Here is an 18,784-nt window from a genome sequence, read left to right on the forward strand (position 1 = left end):
CTCTGAGCACAGCATCACTGTGTCAAGAACAATTATTGCTCAATCTAGAATTAGACGCTGGGCTAGAGACTCCCTGGATGCCATTCAGGTGGCTCCAAGCACCAGAAGTACTGACAGGCATCAACCCTGACATGCCTCATCAACAAGGAGCAGTGGAAGAGAAACAAGAGTCAGTAGTCCCAACCCTTTCTTCGATGACACCAACAGGGACAAGGTTTGATACTGGCAAGCAGTGTTAAGAGCAGCCAGTAGGCTGGAACAGAAGCGAAGAGGAGCCTCATGCCTACCAAAGCATAGTCCAGTGATATCAATCCCAATACAGCCAACCCCTCAGTCCCTTGCCGAGTTCCTCAATGCTCCCAACTCTCTGTTCCAGGAACCAGCCACTCTCGACAGTGAGCCCAACCCCTGGACCAGGCCAGCTGCTAGGACCATTTATGCCGATGACTACTATCATCAGCAGCCAACATTCCTTGATGACAACTGCCTATTATCATATGGGACAGATACCATTGCCGAGACTGACGATATCCCTGTCCAGAGAGATAGGATATCATCAGACTAGGGAACAATTGGGGGCAACGACGAGCATATTGACTCCATCAGGAATCTCAAAAGGGTCCTCAACAGGCCAATCACTACCCTCTTCCTCTGCCTCTAGTTCTATAGAAACTTCCATCAGTATCGCAGAGCAATGGTGCTGCCAGCAGAAGGAGAAGAAGAGCAGCCCAACCAGGAGTCTGCTCCTCGACCTAGACCCAATGACGCCGAGTCAAGTACTCAGCCCCAAACTACTTGCCCCAGAGACCTTCAGCCAGCAAAACAGTTTTCTCCTCAAGGGGACCACTGACAAGAGGATCGAAGGGGATGATGAGGCCGAGGAGGAGGACCAAGGCAGCAGGACGGTAGACTCCATCCTTGAGTGGGAAAGTATCATCAGCATAACAACGTGTCAAGAACAGGAGAAGAAACGGTGGGAGCGAGAGGCATGAGAAGAAGAATTTATTCGGCTGTATCAAGAACAGATAGCCGAACTATAGAGGGATGATCATTAGCTATGATTGTCTCTAGGATAAAGGTATACCGCCACTGACCATGTCGAGCAGGAGGAGATTTTACAGTATGCCGTGACTGAGCATGCCATTTTTAATTTCAATCAGCGGTTTTTACATTATCAGATGATAGCGATGCCACCATATCGACCAAGATTTAGCAAACGAGAGGCCTCAATGCCATAGATGCTGAGTGTGATGCCACCCAAGTCAGCAAACACAGCATCTTCAATTCGAATGGCAACATCAAGATACTCGCTCACCACATCAGCTGTCTGCAGCACAGCATCTTGACTAATGCAATCTTATGGGCAGCCAAGAATCTATCACCCAAATCCCTGGACCAGCACAGGGAGCCAATTATTGGGAGGATAGCCACCACCTGACAAAGCTGAAGAAAGCAGATCGGTTCTGACCGATGTGAAGAAGGATGACCCTGAAGCAACAGCACAGAGGTGGACCATCAAGGATAGGCAGATTGTCCGAAAGGAGGGGCCGCCGACTCTAAGAAGTCCAGTCACTGATGACAGATTGTTACATTCCTTTCCAGGGCCTTCGATAGATTGGGCTAGTCCTCTTGGGGAGAAACCCCCAAATCCAATATCGCCTCTCGATCTGAAGGTGCATATACTGAATGTCAGACCAACACTCAGGTGAGAGCCCCTTCCCTTTAAAGGGGCTTCAGACAATATTGACCATTTTCTTATAGACTGCAACCAATATTTCCAAGTCTTTGCCTTGTACTTCCTCCACAACATGTACAAAGTAAACTATGCCACCACCTACTTTGAAGATAAGGCAAAAGTATGGTGAGTGCTACTGGCCTCCAACTTCTGGTCGACCATCTGGTAACATCACTGGTACCTAGCCTGGCCAGTCCTAAAGCAGATGATCCGTGACAAGTTCATGGACTCTGCAGTCCGAGAAGTCCACAGGTTGAAGATGAAGGAATACAGGATGAGTGACAAAGTGGCACCAGACTACATTGATGAGTTGGAACGGCTCAGAAAGCTCACCAGAATTCAGGAGGACATAGCCAATTTGGGATGAATAGTTGAATATATGAAGTGGAGACTGCCACCTCATTACCTGAAGATCATCTCGGATCTCGGCCATAGCGTCTCTGTCAGCTATGATGATTGGAAGGCTCAAATTGTTCTAATGTGGTAGGAGCGACAATGACAGAAGGCAGAAGCAACAAACCTGTGGGACCAGCACAAGTACCAAGGACAGGGCACAAAGCCCTCTACCTCCCACGTGACCACATCTGCCAGGCCTGACAGCTCAGCTCCAACTTCTCAAAACGATAGGAAGCGAACTGGTAAGGGTCTAAGTACTAGAACAAGCAAGCAGATCGACATGGATCATCTCAAGAAAGAGGGAAAGTGCTTCAATTGTGGCCAATCAGGCCATATGGCATAAAACTGCCCAGAGAAGAAGAACAAATGTATATGGGAGGATATTAGGGCACAAATTGCTGAACTGATGAAAGAAGACGAGGATCCTGGGCAAGATGACAAGCCCGAGGAGGGAAAAGGCGAGGCTGAGCAGTGAGCAATTCCACTCACTTGGCCAAGGAAATAGATAACAGGTCACAAACTGCTGGACAGACTGACATTTTATCTTCTGTAGTATCACCTTCTATGACTAAATTATGCATGCATTCGAATATACCCGATCTTATTATCCACCATTCAGAATCACCTAAGAAACCACCTAAGAAACCGACTTCAACAACTCAAGCGCTGATGAAGGGCTGAAGAGGGGCAGAGAGCTCTAAAGGTGCATCTTCATCAAAAGTTCATCAAACTAAAAATATAAAATAGACTCAACTGCCTTTGGGCCGAACAGAGGTACAGAACTCCACTGATTAGCTAAAGCCATTTGATACCAAATAGACTTGGCGAGCCATTAAAGATGCCAAGGATGAAGTAGTGACAAAAGCCATACTCAAGAATTGAGTACACAAGTCCCGAGCTGAGGAAGTAATCGACGACATGATTACTGGAATGCAAGCCACGGAATAATGTCAAGTCCTAGAGTGGCTTGATGAGTTATATAGACTATGAAAATTCATCCGACGAGCTAAATCCCTAGAGAAGGATTTACTAGCCAAAGCACAGATCAAGACATTGACATCCCGATCAACCCATGCAGTCACTGCCTTAATTGACAGCAGCTGCATGGGAAGTAGCATTAACCGAGCTTTCATCAACAAGTATCAGTTGCCCACTCGGGCAACAGCAGCATCCATCTCAGTCTACAATACAGACAAGACAAAGAACCAAGCCAGATTGATCACTGAATATGTAGAGCTTAGGCTCACTATCAGCGATCATTTGGAATGAATCGATTTAGCAGTAACCGACCTAGGAACAAAAGAGATATTCCTTGGCCATGACTGGTTGATCAGGCATAATCCACTGATCAATTGGAAGATCAGATGTATCATTTTCGCTCGATGCCATTGCCAGAAGATTTCATTTGAACTACCAGATGAAGACCCCAAGAACCGATAGGATGAAGAAACGGAAGACAGCGAAATGATCCTCACTGTCAACCTACAAAGAGCTATTAGCATTCGGGTGATACACCATGCTAATGACCTAGTGGTGAAAGCTAATGCTGGAAAAGAGGAGAGGACATTCGAAGAATTAGTATCTGAATGGGCATGCGACTACCAGGATTTATTCGAAAAAGAAAGTTTTGATGAACTACCTGATGTGAAACTCTGGGACCATGCCATCGAATTAATCCCTAATGCCAATGCCAATCTGGATTGCAAGTGCTATCCACTAGACAACAACAAACAACAGGAGCTAGATAAGTTTCTCAAAGAAAACTTATCCAGTGGAAGGATCTAACTATTGAAGTCACCGATAGCATCACCCTTCTTTTTCATTAAAAAGAAGGATGGGAAACTGTGACCAGTATAAGATTATCGGAAGCTCAATAAGATGACAATCAAAAACCATTATTCTCTTCCCTTAATCTCAGAGTTGATGGACAAACTCTGAGGTGCCAAATACTACACCAAGCTGGATGTTCGATGGGGATACAACAATGTGCACATCAAAGAAGGTGATGAATAGAAGGCTGCTTTTTGAACTAACCATGGTTTATTCAAACTGATGGTTATGTTCTTCAGACTGACTAATTCACCAGCCACCTTCCAATGGATGATGAATGACATCTTCAAAGATCTCATTGCAACAGGAAAGGTCATGATCTACTTGGATGACATACTCATCATGACCAAGACCAAGGAGGAACACCAATGGATAGTATGTTAAGTATTATCTTTGATGAAGAAGCACCAACTCTTCCTCAAAGCTGAAAAATGTGAATTCAAGATATTAGAAACTGAATATCTCAGAGTCATTATCAGCAAGAGAAGCATCAGAATGGACCCCATCAAGGTGGCAGAGGTAATGGAATGGCCAGAACCGACAAAGAAGAAGAAGCTACAATCATTCCTTGGGTTCACCAACTTCTACCAACGATTTATCCGAGATTACAGCAAAATCGTCCAACCAATAATGCAATTAACTGGAAATTCCCCATGGAGCTGGGGAATTTCCCAATGGGCGGCATTCAATGACCTTAAACACCAACTAGCTGAAGACATCATCTTGGCAATACCAAGCCAAGATGGGAAGTTCCGAGTGGAAGCCAACTCTAGCAAAGACGTGGTCAGAGCCATGCTCTTATAGGAACAGGATAATAAATGGTGATCAGTCGCTTTTATGTCAAAGATGCTCACTATTATGGAGTGCAACTATGAAATCTATAATAAAAAACTTCTAGCCATAATGCTTGCCCTTGCTAAATAGCAGCATTATCTCATTGGAGCCAATCAAATGTTCGAGATCTGGACCAATCATCAGAATCTTCGATACTTCTGACAACCTCAAAAACTTAACCACAGACAGGCCAGGTGGGTCACAGAACTATCGGAGTATGAGTATACACTCCATCATAAAGCTGGAGTAGCAAACAAGAAAGCCGACTTCCTCAGCCGCAGGGCAGATCATAATCAAGGAGGAGATGACAACAAGGAGATTGTATTATTATGGCCAGAACACTTTCGGGCAATGATCATGCCCATGGAAGAAAAGATGCATGAATGCATCAAGAGCGCCACTCGGAATCCTCATAAGTGGGATCAAAGAATTGCCACATCACTCAACCACGAGTGAGGGCTGAAAAAGAAAGGGAGATTGATCTGTTATGATGAACGGATCTACATCCTAAGAGATCAAAGACTGCAGAATGATATCATCACCATCTGTCATGATCATGCGACCACTGGACATCCTGGGATTGCTAAAATGAAGGAATTAGTCTTGAGAGAGTATTAGTGGCCCAAGATGGACTATGATATCACCCGATATGTCAAAGCTTGTGAAGTTTGCCAGTGAGACAAAACTTCAACACAACCCAGAGCAGCTCCACTCCACCTGAATGAGATCCCTTCATCACCATGGACCCACATCTCGGTGGATATAATAACCAGGCTTCCCGAGAGTGACAGCTATGACGCTATCATTGTCATCGTCGATCGCTTCTCAAAGACAATCATTCCGATTGCCTGTTCTACAGAATTGACATCTGAGAGATAGGCAAAGATACTATGGGACAAGATTTATGCAAAGTACGGCATGCCTCAGGTAGTAATTTTGGACAGAGGACCACAATTTGTCTCCAAATTCCTGGATGACCTATATCGACTCCTCAATATCAAGCAAAATGCCTCGATGGCATATTACCCACAAACAGATGGCCAAACAGAATGGGCCAACGAAGAGATTGAAAAGTACCTTAGACTTTTCATCAGTTATCGACAAGACAATTGGATGGAATGGCTAGCACTAGCAGCATTCCAACACAACAACAGAATTCACTCTGCAACAGGTAAAACACTCTTCTTTGTAAATTATGGGTGGAACCCACTAGTAGCGCAAAAAGGATGGGTTCACACAATAACACCAGCATCAACAGACTTTGCAACAACAATGGTAAAGATCCATGAAGAAATGAAGATGGCCCTCGAAAACACTGCTTCAACAATGAAGAAGCAGTATGACAAGCACCAACAGGCAGCCCATGAATATTCAATCAATGATAGGGTCTGATTGAATACTACAAATCTTCACCTACTGAGGCTAAAACAGAAACTAGCAGACAAATGGATGGATCTATTCAAAGTCATCACCAAAATTAGCAAATCTACATATAAATTGCAACTTCTGACTACCTGGAGAGTCCATAATGTTTTCAATGAAACATTATTAACTCTATATATGGTGCTGGCATTCCCAAACCAAGAATGATCACCTCTGCCACCAGCAGAACTCATCAACGATGAGAAACATTATGAGATCGATGAAGTGCTAAACTATAAAACATGAAAGGTTAAAGCATGAGGCAGAGGCATGAAAACAACCATTGACTATTTAGTCAGCTGAAAGAGATATGGACCAGAATCAAACCAATGGGTCAATGAAAAGTATATGAATGCGGAAGATGCCATTTGGGACTACAAACACAGGATCAATAAAATGGACACAAAGAGGGTCATATTCAATATTATATCTGCAAAAACAGATGCAGTGACAAATGGAAGGGAGATGATATCTAGCCAGATACACATCAACCAACCTGCCAACAGCAGAGGACATGTTGAAGAGGATGATGAAGATGACTCTGCGATGGATGAACCACAAATGGTGGGGACATACAGCGAAGAGCAATGTACTATGCTTTCAACTCATTTGAAGCCTGCTGCTGAAATGCTGAGAGGCCCAGCAGATTGGCCACCTCCTTCCAGCAAGGAAGACTTACCTTAACTTAACCATCAGGACAATGGTCTTAAGGAGGGGGTAATGTTATAATTTTCTCTATTTTCTTTTCTTTTTTCCTGGAAATGACCTCTATCTCTGCTTAGTCAGGGTGCTTAAGCCAGTGCTTAGGACCATGGGAACACTTAGCTCAGCAACTCAGTCGGTCACTCTCCTATCACACTGCTGTGTGCTGTAAAGAGAGAGACAATGCTCTTTTTGTCCCATCTTGCACTGCCAAAATAATGAGCACAGCAGCAAGATAACAGCTTTTGTGGAGAGCCTGGCAACAGCAGAGATAACAGCTCTACAGCAGACAATATCTTTTGTAAATATTTATTTATAGCACTATAATAGAACAGTATATAAGTAGTGTAGCTCTCACTGTAATACCCCAGCTTCGAGCTAAAGTTTATTCTCTATCATCTTATCTCGAGCGACTTGCAAATGCCTTGACCACACACCTCTGTTAACACATCAGTGAACTCAGTTGGACATACCCAAAGTGCGAGGTACTGAACTGTTTATCATGTGTTGATAGTCATGTGGAGTTTGGGCTTAACAAGTTTGCCATTCCAGACAAAACAATTCCTTGGCCTCTTCAGGGCCATCAGAGGTGGACTCCCTCACCAGAGGCTCGAGAGTGCATGAGCAATGACATAAGTGAAGATAGTGGTTTCAGTTCAAGCTGCAAAACTCCTATGGCCACCAATAATCTTCCATGTGGCTCCACTGGCCATCAGAATCTGCACTCTTGAGAGCAAGAATGCTAAGGGGGGGATACTGTTATGTGCATGCCACCAGCCTCTGCATCATCTAAACCAACCACAATTCCAATCATGCTACCCACTGGACTCCAGCCACTTCCTATTACCTACTAATTTTATTTCACCATTATCATTTCACATCCATATTTCACATTGTAATATCTAGACCCTGAACTCAGTAGCGAATATTGACACTAGAATCCAATGGAATCTGACTCGGAATTAGCTACTATTAGTATATAAAGCCATGTATATCATCATAACTACTCAGTTTGAATATCAACTTGGATAAGCCACCTACACTTTGCACTCATCTCAACTCCTCCCTATCTCATCCGTTGGATTCCACTCTGAAGGATATTCCTGTTCACTTCTCTGACAAAACTCCATTCCACCTATCCAGATCCTTGGACTCCGACTCAAGGGTGACATTGCCAATAGCTTCATCGATGCCCATGCACTCCACTGGACTCTGCACATGCATTCAAGCCCACTTAATTGGCACATTCCTAACACTGTCAGTAGTTGATGAAAAGTTGAAGGTACTTTTTGATTTCTTGATTCACCTGCTTTGTCTGGCCATCCATCTGAGGGTGGTATACCATTGAGGCATTTCATTTGATGTTGAGCAGTTGGTATAAGTCATTCAGGAATTTAGAGACAAATTGTGGTTCTCTGTCTAAAATCACTATCTGAGGCATGCCATACTTTGCATAAACCTCATCTTGTAGGATTTTTGCCCATTCTTCTAATGTCAATTCTGTCAAACAGGTGATTGGAATGATTGCCTTTGAGAAATGATCAAATATGATGATGATTGCATTATAGCTATCATTTTTAGGAAGTTTGGTTATTATATTCACTGAGATGTGAGTCTATAGTGATGAAGAGACCTCATTTGGGTGGAGTGAAGCTGCTTGGAGTTGCATTGAGGATTTGCCATATTGACAAACCTCACAAGCCTTGATATATCAGATGATATCATAGTTCATTTTGAGCCACTAATACTTCTATAAGACTAATTCTTTTGCTTTAGCAATCTCAGAGTGTCCAGCAGTTGCATAGTCATGATATGTGGCAATGATATCACTACAAAATCTCTGATCTCTTGGGATATAAATTTGCTCATCATAGTGGATCATTCTCTCTTCTTTCTTTAGTCTCTGCTCATGATTAAGAGATGGGGCAATTTGTTGATCCTACTTATGGTGATCCTGAATTGTGCTCTTGATGTGCTTATATATTTCTTCTTTAGTAAGCATGATCATTGCCCAGAAGTGTTCTAAATGTAGAAGCACAACTTCTTTATTGTCGTCTCCTTCCTGATCATGATTGGCTCTCCAACTGAGAAAGTTGGCCTTCTTGTTTGCTGCTCCAGCCTTGTGATGCAGCATGTATTTGTATTCTGACAGTTCTGTAACCCACCAGGCTTGTTGGTGGTTAAGTTTCTATAGGAGTCGAAAGTATCAGAGATTCTAATGATCCATCCAGATCTCAAAGATCTGGACTGCTCCAATGAGATAATATCATCACTCAGTGAGTGTGAGCATTATAGCAAGGAGTTCTTTGTTATATATTTCATAGTTGCACTCAGTGATGGTGAGTGCTTTTGACATGAATATGATAGATTACTATTTCTCATCTTGCTTCTGGGAAAGGACTGCTCCAATAGCACCCTCACTAGAGTCAGCCTCCACTCAGAATTTTCCATCCTAAGAAGGTATGGCAAGAATGACATCTCCAGCTAATCAGCATTTAAGATCATTAAATGCTGATTGTTGTGATGGTCTCTAAGTCTATAATGTATTTCTGATCAATTGTGTTATAGGTCAGACAACCTTGCTATAGTCTCAAATAAACTATTGGTAGAAGTTGATGAAGCTGAGGAATAATTGTAGTTTCTTCTTTTTGGTCAGCTCTAGTCATTTGGTTACTCTCACCACTTTGATAGAATTCATCCTGATGCTTCCTTCACTGATAATAACTCTGAGGTATTTGGTTTTTAATATCTTGAACTCACATTTTTCAGCCTTGAGGAAGAGTTGATGCTTTCTCATCAAAGCTAGTACTTATTGTACTAGCTTTCAGTGTTCCTCTATTTTGGACATAATTAAGATGTTGTCTAAATATATTGTAACCTTTCCAGTGGCAATGAGATTCTTGAAGATGTCATTCATTATCCACTGGAATATTGCAGGTGAATTCATGAGTCCAAAGAACATGATCATCAGTTTGAACAAACTGTGGTTAGTTTGAAAAGCAGCCTTCCACTCATTGTCTTCTTTGATGTGGACATTGTTATATCTCTATTGGACATTTAGCTTGGTGTAGTATTTGGCACCCTGAAGTTTGTCTATCAATTCTGAGATTAAAGGAAGCAGATAGCAATTTTTGATTATCATCTCATTGAGCTTCTGATAATCTTATACTGGTCAGAGTTTCCTATCCTTCTTTTTGACAAAGAAGAAGGGCAAAGCCATTGGTGATTTTGATGGCTGAATTCTTCCACTGGATGAGTTTTCATTGAGAAACTTATTCAGCTCTTTTTATTTGTGGTTGCTGAGTGGATAGGTTTTGCAATCTAAGTTGGCATTTGCATTGGGAATTAGTTTGATAGCATAGTCTCAAGATTTTGGGTCAGATAATTCATCAAAACTTTTTTCTTTGAATAAGTCCTGATAGTCTCATACCTATTCAGACACCATCTGTTTGAATGTCTTCTCCTCTTTGCTTTCATTAGCCTTTGCTACCAGATTATTTGTATGATAAATAGTATAAACATGAATAGCCTTCTGCAAGTCTATAGCAAGGATCATTTCCTCATCTTCCATTTTCTCATCTCACTGGTCTTTAGAATCTTCATCTGGTAGTTCAAACAGAATCTTCTGGTATCGGCATCTGATGAAAATAATGCATTCAGTTTTCTAGTTAATCAGCAGGTTGTATCAAATTAGCCAATCATGATCAAGAAATATTTCCTTGGTTTTTAAGTTAGTTACAGCCAAGTTGATTTGTTCTGAATGGTCACTAATAGTGAGCCTAAGCTCAATATATTTGGTAATTGAACCAGCTTGGTTCTTAGTCCCATCTGCATTATAGACAGAAATTGAAGCCATCATAGTCTGAGTTAGGAGTCCATACCTGGTGATGAAAGCACAATTGATAAAACTCCCAGTACACTCATTGTCAATTAGTGCAGTGACTATATGAGTGCTTCAAGATGTAAGTGTCTCAATTCGAGCTTTGACCAATAGGTTTTATCTTGAAGTTTTAGATCATTGGATGAACTTCCATGATCCATGTAGTTTGTTGAGCCATTCCAAGACTCTATCTCATTCTGCTTCTCACATATCAGTGATCATGTTGTTGATCACCTCTTTGGCTCAAGTCTTGTATATCCAATTCTTGAGTATGGCTTTTGCTGCTACTTCATCCTTCATATTCTTGTGGCTCACCAAGTTTATTCAGTATTGAATAGTTTTAGCCAGCCAATAGGGCTCTCTGCCCCTGTTTGGCCCACAGGTAGTTGAGTCTGTTCTATGATGTCAGTCTTTTTGGCATGTGGTAAAGACATACCAATAGAGCTCTCTGTTCTTCTTCAGTGTGCATATGTTTGAGTGGGTTTCTTAAGCGATTTTGGTATCTAGATGATAGTGTCAGGTATATTCGAATGCATGCATAATTTAGGCATAAGGAGTGTAGGCATAGAAGATACTACAGATGCATAGTCAGTCTGTCCAGCAGTTAATTGTGACACTCCACTCTTTGTTAGTTTGGCTGAGCCAATGGAATTGCTCACTGCTTGGCCCAATCTTTTACCTTCTCAGGCTTATCATCATGCCCAAAGTCTTCATCTTCCTTTATCAGCTCAGCAATCTGTGCCCAGATATCTTTCTGAGTGTGCTTGTTTTTCTTTTAAGGGCAGTTCCATATTATGTGACCTTTTTAGCCACAATTGAAAACACTTTCCCTCCTTCTTGAGTTGGTCCATATCCATTGGCTGACCTGTTCTAGTATATATCATGTCCATACCAGTTTGCTTCTCACTGAATGAGAAAGTTAGAGTCAAGCTACTGGGCTTGGCAGGCATGGTCACATTGGAGGTGAAGGACTTTGTGCTCTGTCTCTGATGTTTCTGTCCACTTCATGTGAGAGTGGACAATTCTGCCTTTTGCCATTGTTGTTCTTGATATATTATGATGATGTGCATCTTCTATTCATCATATCTGACTGGAATACCATAGCCAATGTTGGAGATGATCTTGAAATAAGAGGCTAAAGCTTTCATCTTTATGTATTCAACTATTCTTTCAGTGTTGGCTATATTGTTTTGAACTCCCACCAATTTGCTGAGCTATTTCAACTCATCAAAGTAATTGGTAGCCAGCTTATCTCTCATCTTGAAGTCCTTCATCTTCTGTTTGTGGACTTCTTACATAGTAAGATCGATAAACTTGTTATTGATCATCTGTTTGAAGACTGGCCATGAAGAGTATCAATGATGGGATCTAGTGATAGACCAGAATGTGAGAGAAATAAGAATCCACCATGTTTTTTCCTTGTCTACCATGTGGGTTGCTGCAAATGTTACTTTGTGCATATTGGCCAAGAAGTATAAAGCGAACACTTGGAAGTATTGATCACAATTGACTAGAAAGCAATCAATATCATTGGATACTCTTCAGAAGAGACAGAGTTCAGATACAAAGGTTGGTTTGATGTTGAGAATTTGAGTATCTGTGTCAAGGGGGGACATCAGGTTTGGGAGCCCACTAGAAGACAGTCCTGCTCATCCACTCAGAGATCCTGAGAATAAATGGAAGAAGCCATCATTGGCAATAGAGCTCCCCAGCAGTAGTGCTTTCTTTTGCACAATTCACTCATTCTTGATGGTTCAACTCTGGGCAATTATCATAAGATCATCTTCTGTTGGATCAGTTAGAACTTTTGGAGCCTTCTTGCTGCTCTCAACTTCATCTGATGGTGGCTGACCAGCAAAAAGTTGCCAGATCAGCAGTCTCCATAGGTTTAGGTAATAGCTACTCAGCTGAGATCAGCTTCTGAAAAGCCAAGATGCTATGCTATAGATGGCTGAAGTGGTGAACAAATATCTTGATGATATTATTCAGATTGAGAGGGCCATATTAGCTGGCTTGCTCAGCATCACACTCAGCATCCATGATCTTAGCATTATGCTATATTTAGGCCTGTACAGCAGCAATACCTGCATCTGATGTTTTAAACATCTTTTATTATAAATAAAAATGGTCTACTCAGTGGCTGCATATTGTAAAATTTCTGCATGCTCAATATGATCAGCAGCAGTATACCTTTGTCCTATGAGCAATACTAACCAAGTGCCATCTGTTCATAGTGTAGTTGTACCATCCCAGTACAACTTTATGAAGTCCTTCTAGTGCACTTTCTGTACCAACTTCTTCTGTTTTTCTTCATGTATTTATATATTCCACAAACTGATCCAGTCAGTTGGAGGATCTTTAACTTTCTCATTGAGATTTTCCTTCTTATCATCTGCATCTCCACTAGTAGTCTCGCTGCCCATATCTCCCTTAAGGAGGGAACTGTCACATGAGTCATAGACCTCTAGAACAGCCATGCTGAGGCTGCATGCTGGATCCAGCATCATCAGGTCCAGATCGAAGAGAAGGCTACTGCTCAGACTGCCTCTGCTGCTCCTTGGCTGCTCTCCTCACTGTTGCTGCTGTCATTACTCTGTGATACTGGCAGAGGTTTCTGTAAAACTGTAGGTTGAGGAAGAGGGCAGTGAAGTTTCCATTGAGGAACCTTTTAATGTCACCTATGAGGTCAATACCCTCATTATCTTCTCTGATAGTTTCTTGGTCTGCTAATATTCTATCTTCTCTGATAGAGATATTATCAGTCTCTATGATAGTATCAGTCCTGTAAGATAATGAGTGGTTGTTGTCAAGATCAAGTGACATCCTCTAGTGGACTTCACCCATGTGAATGACTCTTTTGGCAGGTTCTGCCTAGGGATCAGGCTCAGTGGTGAGAGTGCTAGGTTCCTGGAATAGAGTGTCAGATATATTGTTAGTAATAGTACTAATAAGCATACTAGTTCTGTTACTTCCCATCTCCCTTCTTCACTTGGCTGCCTTCTATGCTTGAAGATACCACTCAAAGAGGGCATTCTTTCTTGTGATCTCATTGTTGAGCCATGCTTGCTCCTGGAGATACTCAGAAATATTACTGATATATTGAACTTGGTCCTCTTAGGAGAGGACCAGGCTGATAGTGTCAGTTTATTATACTGTATATAGTATCACTTGTACACTGTCTGTTTTGCTTGCAGCATAGCTAGCCATGCACTGCTCTATTCAGTCTGCTGTGATAGCAGTGGTGCATTACCAGTGGCCCTCATCACTGTTGTCATTGAAATAGGGATCATTATCAACTCCTGTCCTGTGGTCAATGCTTCTGCTTCATACTGATATAGTATGTTGGGATCTAGTGTCTCTGATGCTTCTAACCCTTCGAGCCAGCTGTATGGTATCAAGGGAGTCTCTGACATGGCAACCAATGCTGCCTCTAGAAATAGAGGTTGTCATCCTTATTGTGATGCTGTGGTGGCTGCACTCAGAGGATGGGATGAGAGTGTCAGATCTGGGTCATCAAAATCCTGTAGTCTAAGGGTTTTCAGCATCTCAAATGACTGCTGACAGTGGTCACAGGGAGTATATGTGCTGCTGATGCTGCTTCTCTTTTTCCCTAGAATACTCTTCAACTGAGCTCCCAGAGATAGTTTTGGGTCCTTCTGCAGGTCAGAAGGACTATCAGACAGAGGTAGAGATGTTGTAAAGAGGAAGATCTGATGTGACATTGTGGAGAATAGTTTGAATATGTTGAAACTCTTGATAGTAATAAATAGCCCAGATGGTAATTGATTGGTATTCACAGCACAGCTGTATGATCACCAATAATCTGATTAAGATTCCAATGATAGAAGCCAAGAGTTTGAAGAACTCATGAGTGAAGTTCAGATTGAAGGGATTAAGCATAGAGGGCATTTAGTTTTTCAGCACAATTAGGCTTGAGAAAGAGAAGCCAAAAGCTTCAAGCTAATTGTTAAGCCTAAATTCTATGTGACCAATAACACATGATAAACTAACAGAACCTCACACTTCAGATTAGACTGTTAGAGTTTACTGATATGTTGTTGGCTTGTGTGATCAAGGTGGTCACAAGTTGCTTGAGATAAAATAGTGAAAGAATAAACTTTAGCTCAAAGCTGAGACTACTACAGCAAGAGCTATACTATTTAAATACTAGTTTCTTATCGTTCTAAGAATATAACTACCTAATTGTCCTTGCTGGTGCTGTATAGCATTTTGTCCAGCATCACTAAGATACCTACAAAAAGTATTGTCCTGCTGTTGTGCTGTTACTGCTGTTACTGCTGCATAAAGATAAAAGAGAGTTCTCTGCCATTGTGCTGTTGCATGACTTCACAGCAGCAAAATGGAATTGGGGCAGTGCTGCTGACTAAACATTTTCACAATCTTAAGTGCCAGGTCTAGGTGCTCTGACTAAGCAGAAATAGGGGTCAATCCTGAATAAATCAAGAAAAAAGAAAAGAAAATAGGAAAAATCATAACATAATATTCCTGGCAGGAAAGCTGTTATTCAGATAGAGTGCTTCATCAATGACAATCCCAATTGGCTTTCACCAGAAACTCTGAAGTCTGACACCTTGATGACACTCTCACTCAAACCCTCTATGAAGAAGAGCCATCTCCTTTCCTCTGAATCTGTCACTCATGCCAGCTTTTAAATTTCCCTCTCTTTGCTCTGCAGTCTAGCTCTCAATGTCTTTTTTGTCTATGGCATGCCAGTTGCCCCAGCCTGGGATGCTGATGTCCTCTCCACTCTGACATTCCATCTCAATTCCATCTTCCTGGCTGATAAGGCTGCAGTGATTGCCATAGTCACTAGTGAAGCTGCCAACAAGTATATGTCTCTCACTCACCAGTGCTACTGGTATGCTAGAGTGATCTTCAACATCATTATTGAGATGCAGGTGGGGAAATACATGGAGAGACTGCACAAGGATGATAAACATATGGGAAAAGTGGTTGGGAAATGTTGAGATCATGATAAAGGTGTGCTTTTTTTGATTCATCATGGTCTCTTGGGTATACTGATTCTTGGATTGTAGAAGGAGGAGGAGCTGTTGAGAATTGCTGAACAGGCAAAGCTGGATGTTCAGTGAGAGGCTGAGGAGGAGAGAAAGGTGAGGTTGGAGGCTCAGCAAGACTTGTGAGGATGCAGAAGGAATTTGATAACTATAAATGTGATCTGCATATGGGTTGTTTGCCCTCTTCACAGTCAAGCACAGTTTGAAATCACTAACTCATCATGGCTTTTTTGATGATTTCCATCTATCACTCTGTTATTTCTCTGTATTCTGGCTCCCTCATTTCCTATGCTTATGCTATTGTACTGCTGTTTATGCTGTTATTGCTTCACTTTTAGTTCTTACTAGCCATTTTGCATAATGTATATTTTCTGTTATGACAGTATCAATGTGAGTAGTAAGGAGCTGATGCTCTAGCATACAAGTATCTTCAGTCTTCTCTGCACAGTCTGGACAATGCCATTCTATCTACTACAAGCAACAATAGATATTAAGGGTGGCTTCACTGAGCCAGGCTCTGGTTGGACATGGCACAGCAGAGAGATTAGAACCAATCATACATGCTAATCCCATCTCCTGTTGCTGTCAAGCCCTGAGATAAGTCTACTGCAAATTATTTAAGTATGGGTGTGCAACAATGTCAAGGAAATCTCACAGAAAAGAGGACAATGTCAATAAGGTCCTGCATTCCTCCATGGCTATCACTGTCCATAGTTGTAAAACGAGCATTTCTCTTCCCAGCTTTTGTTCAGTAATCATCTTGGTCTGTTGTTTCTGCTGATATGACACGATACAACGGAGTACCGCATACATGGCTATGTCTCATCAGTCTCTGTCTAGCTGTAATCTTACGAAGTTCATTATGAAGTCAATAATGTAAAAATGTAGCTTTCACCCAGCAAATTATCAACTGGGTTGCATATCCTTGCTACCAGTCGACGCCGTTTCCAGGACCTTTCTTTCCCGTTTCTTCGCTCTAGCTTTGGCAGATTTTGACAACTTTCTTTGCAATGGGGATTGATATCTGTTGGTAGTCAAGGTATGCTCGGAGATACGAATGTTATGACAGACGTTGCGCCCTTTACCACAAGCTCAGGTAACTCATAGTGGCTCAAAGTGATCCTCATGAAAGGTGTTTGTACTTGCTTTGGACTGGGGCGCTGTATGAGAAAGGAAGTGCGACGGTGAAATAACGGAACCCACTAATTTTTCCCCTCCAAAGCCATTATTATCGAGGTGGCTCGCGTCTCCTCTTTATCTGTGAGTATGGTGTCCTCCTCACCAAGACTTATGTCTTCGAGGGAACCGACTTCATTGTACTGGTGCAGACCAAGATGCTTCGGCAGTTGCTTCGATTCCAACATTTTGATATACTCTCTCTTAATGATTTCGACGACAGAGATGAGTCTCGGGATGGTAGTTGTTGCAGTCGAGAGAGATCCCTTTGATGCTGGCTTGGATTCCTGGGGGTTCCGAGGGACAGGAAGTGTGTGCAGGACGATAGATTTGGATCCGTCTTTCTGAAGGAAGTTGAACGAAAGTTCTGGTGTCTCTCGGTCAGGCATAAGCCGGTAACACGGACCTGTAGATACTCCAGGGCAAAGGCAACCCAGGTGTGAATTTTACCATGGTTGGTTATTCGTATTTCTTGAGGTGAAGTATCGCACTGATGGACGCTGTTAGATGACTTGTTCATCGTCGCAAGCAGATGCAGTTACTTTTCCTAAAAATCTACCAAAAGAAGTTTGGTTTGATACCGGTCCGAGATCCCGGTAACAGCGTTGACCGTGTTGCCCATTCAGTTGCCCTCATCTCTTACCGGAAGACATGGCGCAGGCCGGGCCCTCACAGACGCCATCAGCAGAGCGCGCAGTGCCGCCTCTTCTACTACCAGAGGCCCTTGGATTCTCTCCACAGCTACTTCTCGATGATATTATTAACATCGCAACCAGTGCTATCCTTGACGGCGTCAGTGGCATGGAAAGTTACCTACAGAAATGGGCTGAGGAACGAGCTGACCGACTTGGGAGCGAATGGGACAACACACAGGAGATGGAGCAGGGACTTGTCGCGTTCCAGACCCTCCTGGAATATCATACCGACCTTGCCTTCGACTTTTTCGAGGCATGGTCGCTCCGAAATATCTTCGCTGTGCCTCCAGATCTTCCTCTTGTCCTGCCACATCAGGAGGGATTGGATCTTACTCTTCGTCCAGAAAGGGAGCAGGAGCTGATGGATGAGAATGCTGAACTACGGCGTCGGCTGAATGAGGTGCGATTTGCCTTCAAGTCGTCGCTAACTTGGTACTGACGTGTTTTACATAGCAAAAGCAACTGAAACGAATGCAGATCAAAGCGCTTCACGCAATAACGAACCGACAACGGCGGTCAGTGAAACGTCTGGAACGGCTTTCATTCCTTGACACGCCTGCGTTGAATGTGTCTGCTGGACTACCGCGTAAACTGATGGCAATGTATTCTGCGGTGTCGGATCTACCACCAATGGATCCGGAGACCATTGCGGCGCTTGCCCAGTTCCAAGAGACAGATTCTGGCAAGCGACAGTGGGAGACGAGCAAGTCGGGGTATTTGAACTGGGCTGTTGCGCAGCTGCTGTCTCGATCTAAAACAATGCGGGAAGGAGGTGGAGAAGTAGAAAGAATGACGGAACAGGCGGCTGAGATTGGTCCAGCGGAGCAGCTGAGGCAAGCATTCGAGATCACGCATGGCGTGAGGGAAGACTTGGAGAACGCGATGAGAATGGATACCCAGATCTAATGGTTGCAACTAGCAGCCATCATCCAATTATTTATCTGATTCTATGACCCGATATCCTTGTATTTTGGATGATTGTCACCACATACTACATCATTTCATAGAGAATGAATACATGTACATACTTGCGAATATTTGCCTCCAAACAGTAGACATAGCAACTCGGTGCACGTGC

The 18,784-nt window shown here is 42.6% G+C and overlaps 2 protein-coding genes across 2 annotated transcripts; one reads left to right on the top strand and one right to left on the bottom strand.

The window, feature by feature from the left end:
- Positions 1–16,522: 16,522 nt before the first annotated feature.
- BT62DRAFT_927467 (uncharacterized protein) lies at positions 16,523–17,540 on the bottom strand. Its single transcript, XM_043185255.1, has 4 exons — positions 17,418–17,540; positions 17,039–17,355; positions 16,907–16,987; positions 16,523–16,859 (listed from the first exon to the last, which is right to left on the bottom strand). The coding sequence occupies exons 1-4, from the start codon at positions 17,529–17,531 to the stop codon at positions 16,742–16,744; spliced, it is 630 nt and encodes a 209-aa protein (XP_043043660.1). The 5' UTR covers positions 17,532–17,540; the 3' UTR covers positions 16,523–16,741.
- Positions 17,541–17,616: 76 nt separating this feature from the next.
- BT62DRAFT_942883 (Mis12-domain-containing protein) lies at positions 17,617–18,761 on the top strand. The gene is made up of 2 exons (XM_043187852.1): positions 17,617–18,106; positions 18,160–18,761. Exons 1-2 carry the CDS (start codon positions 17,663–17,665, stop codon positions 18,610–18,612), a joined length of 897 nt encoding a protein of 298 aa, XP_043043661.1. The 5' UTR covers positions 17,617–17,662; the 3' UTR covers positions 18,613–18,761.
- The last annotated feature ends 23 nt before the right edge of the window (positions 18,762–18,784 follow it).

This window comes from Guyanagaster necrorhizus, assembly GCF_019112545.1.
Source record: "Guyanagaster necrorhizus MCA 3950 unplaced genomic scaffold BT62scaffold_4, whole genome shotgun sequence".
Classification (NCBI taxonomy): domain Eukaryota; kingdom Fungi; phylum Basidiomycota; class Agaricomycetes; order Agaricales; family Physalacriaceae; genus Guyanagaster; species Guyanagaster necrorhizus.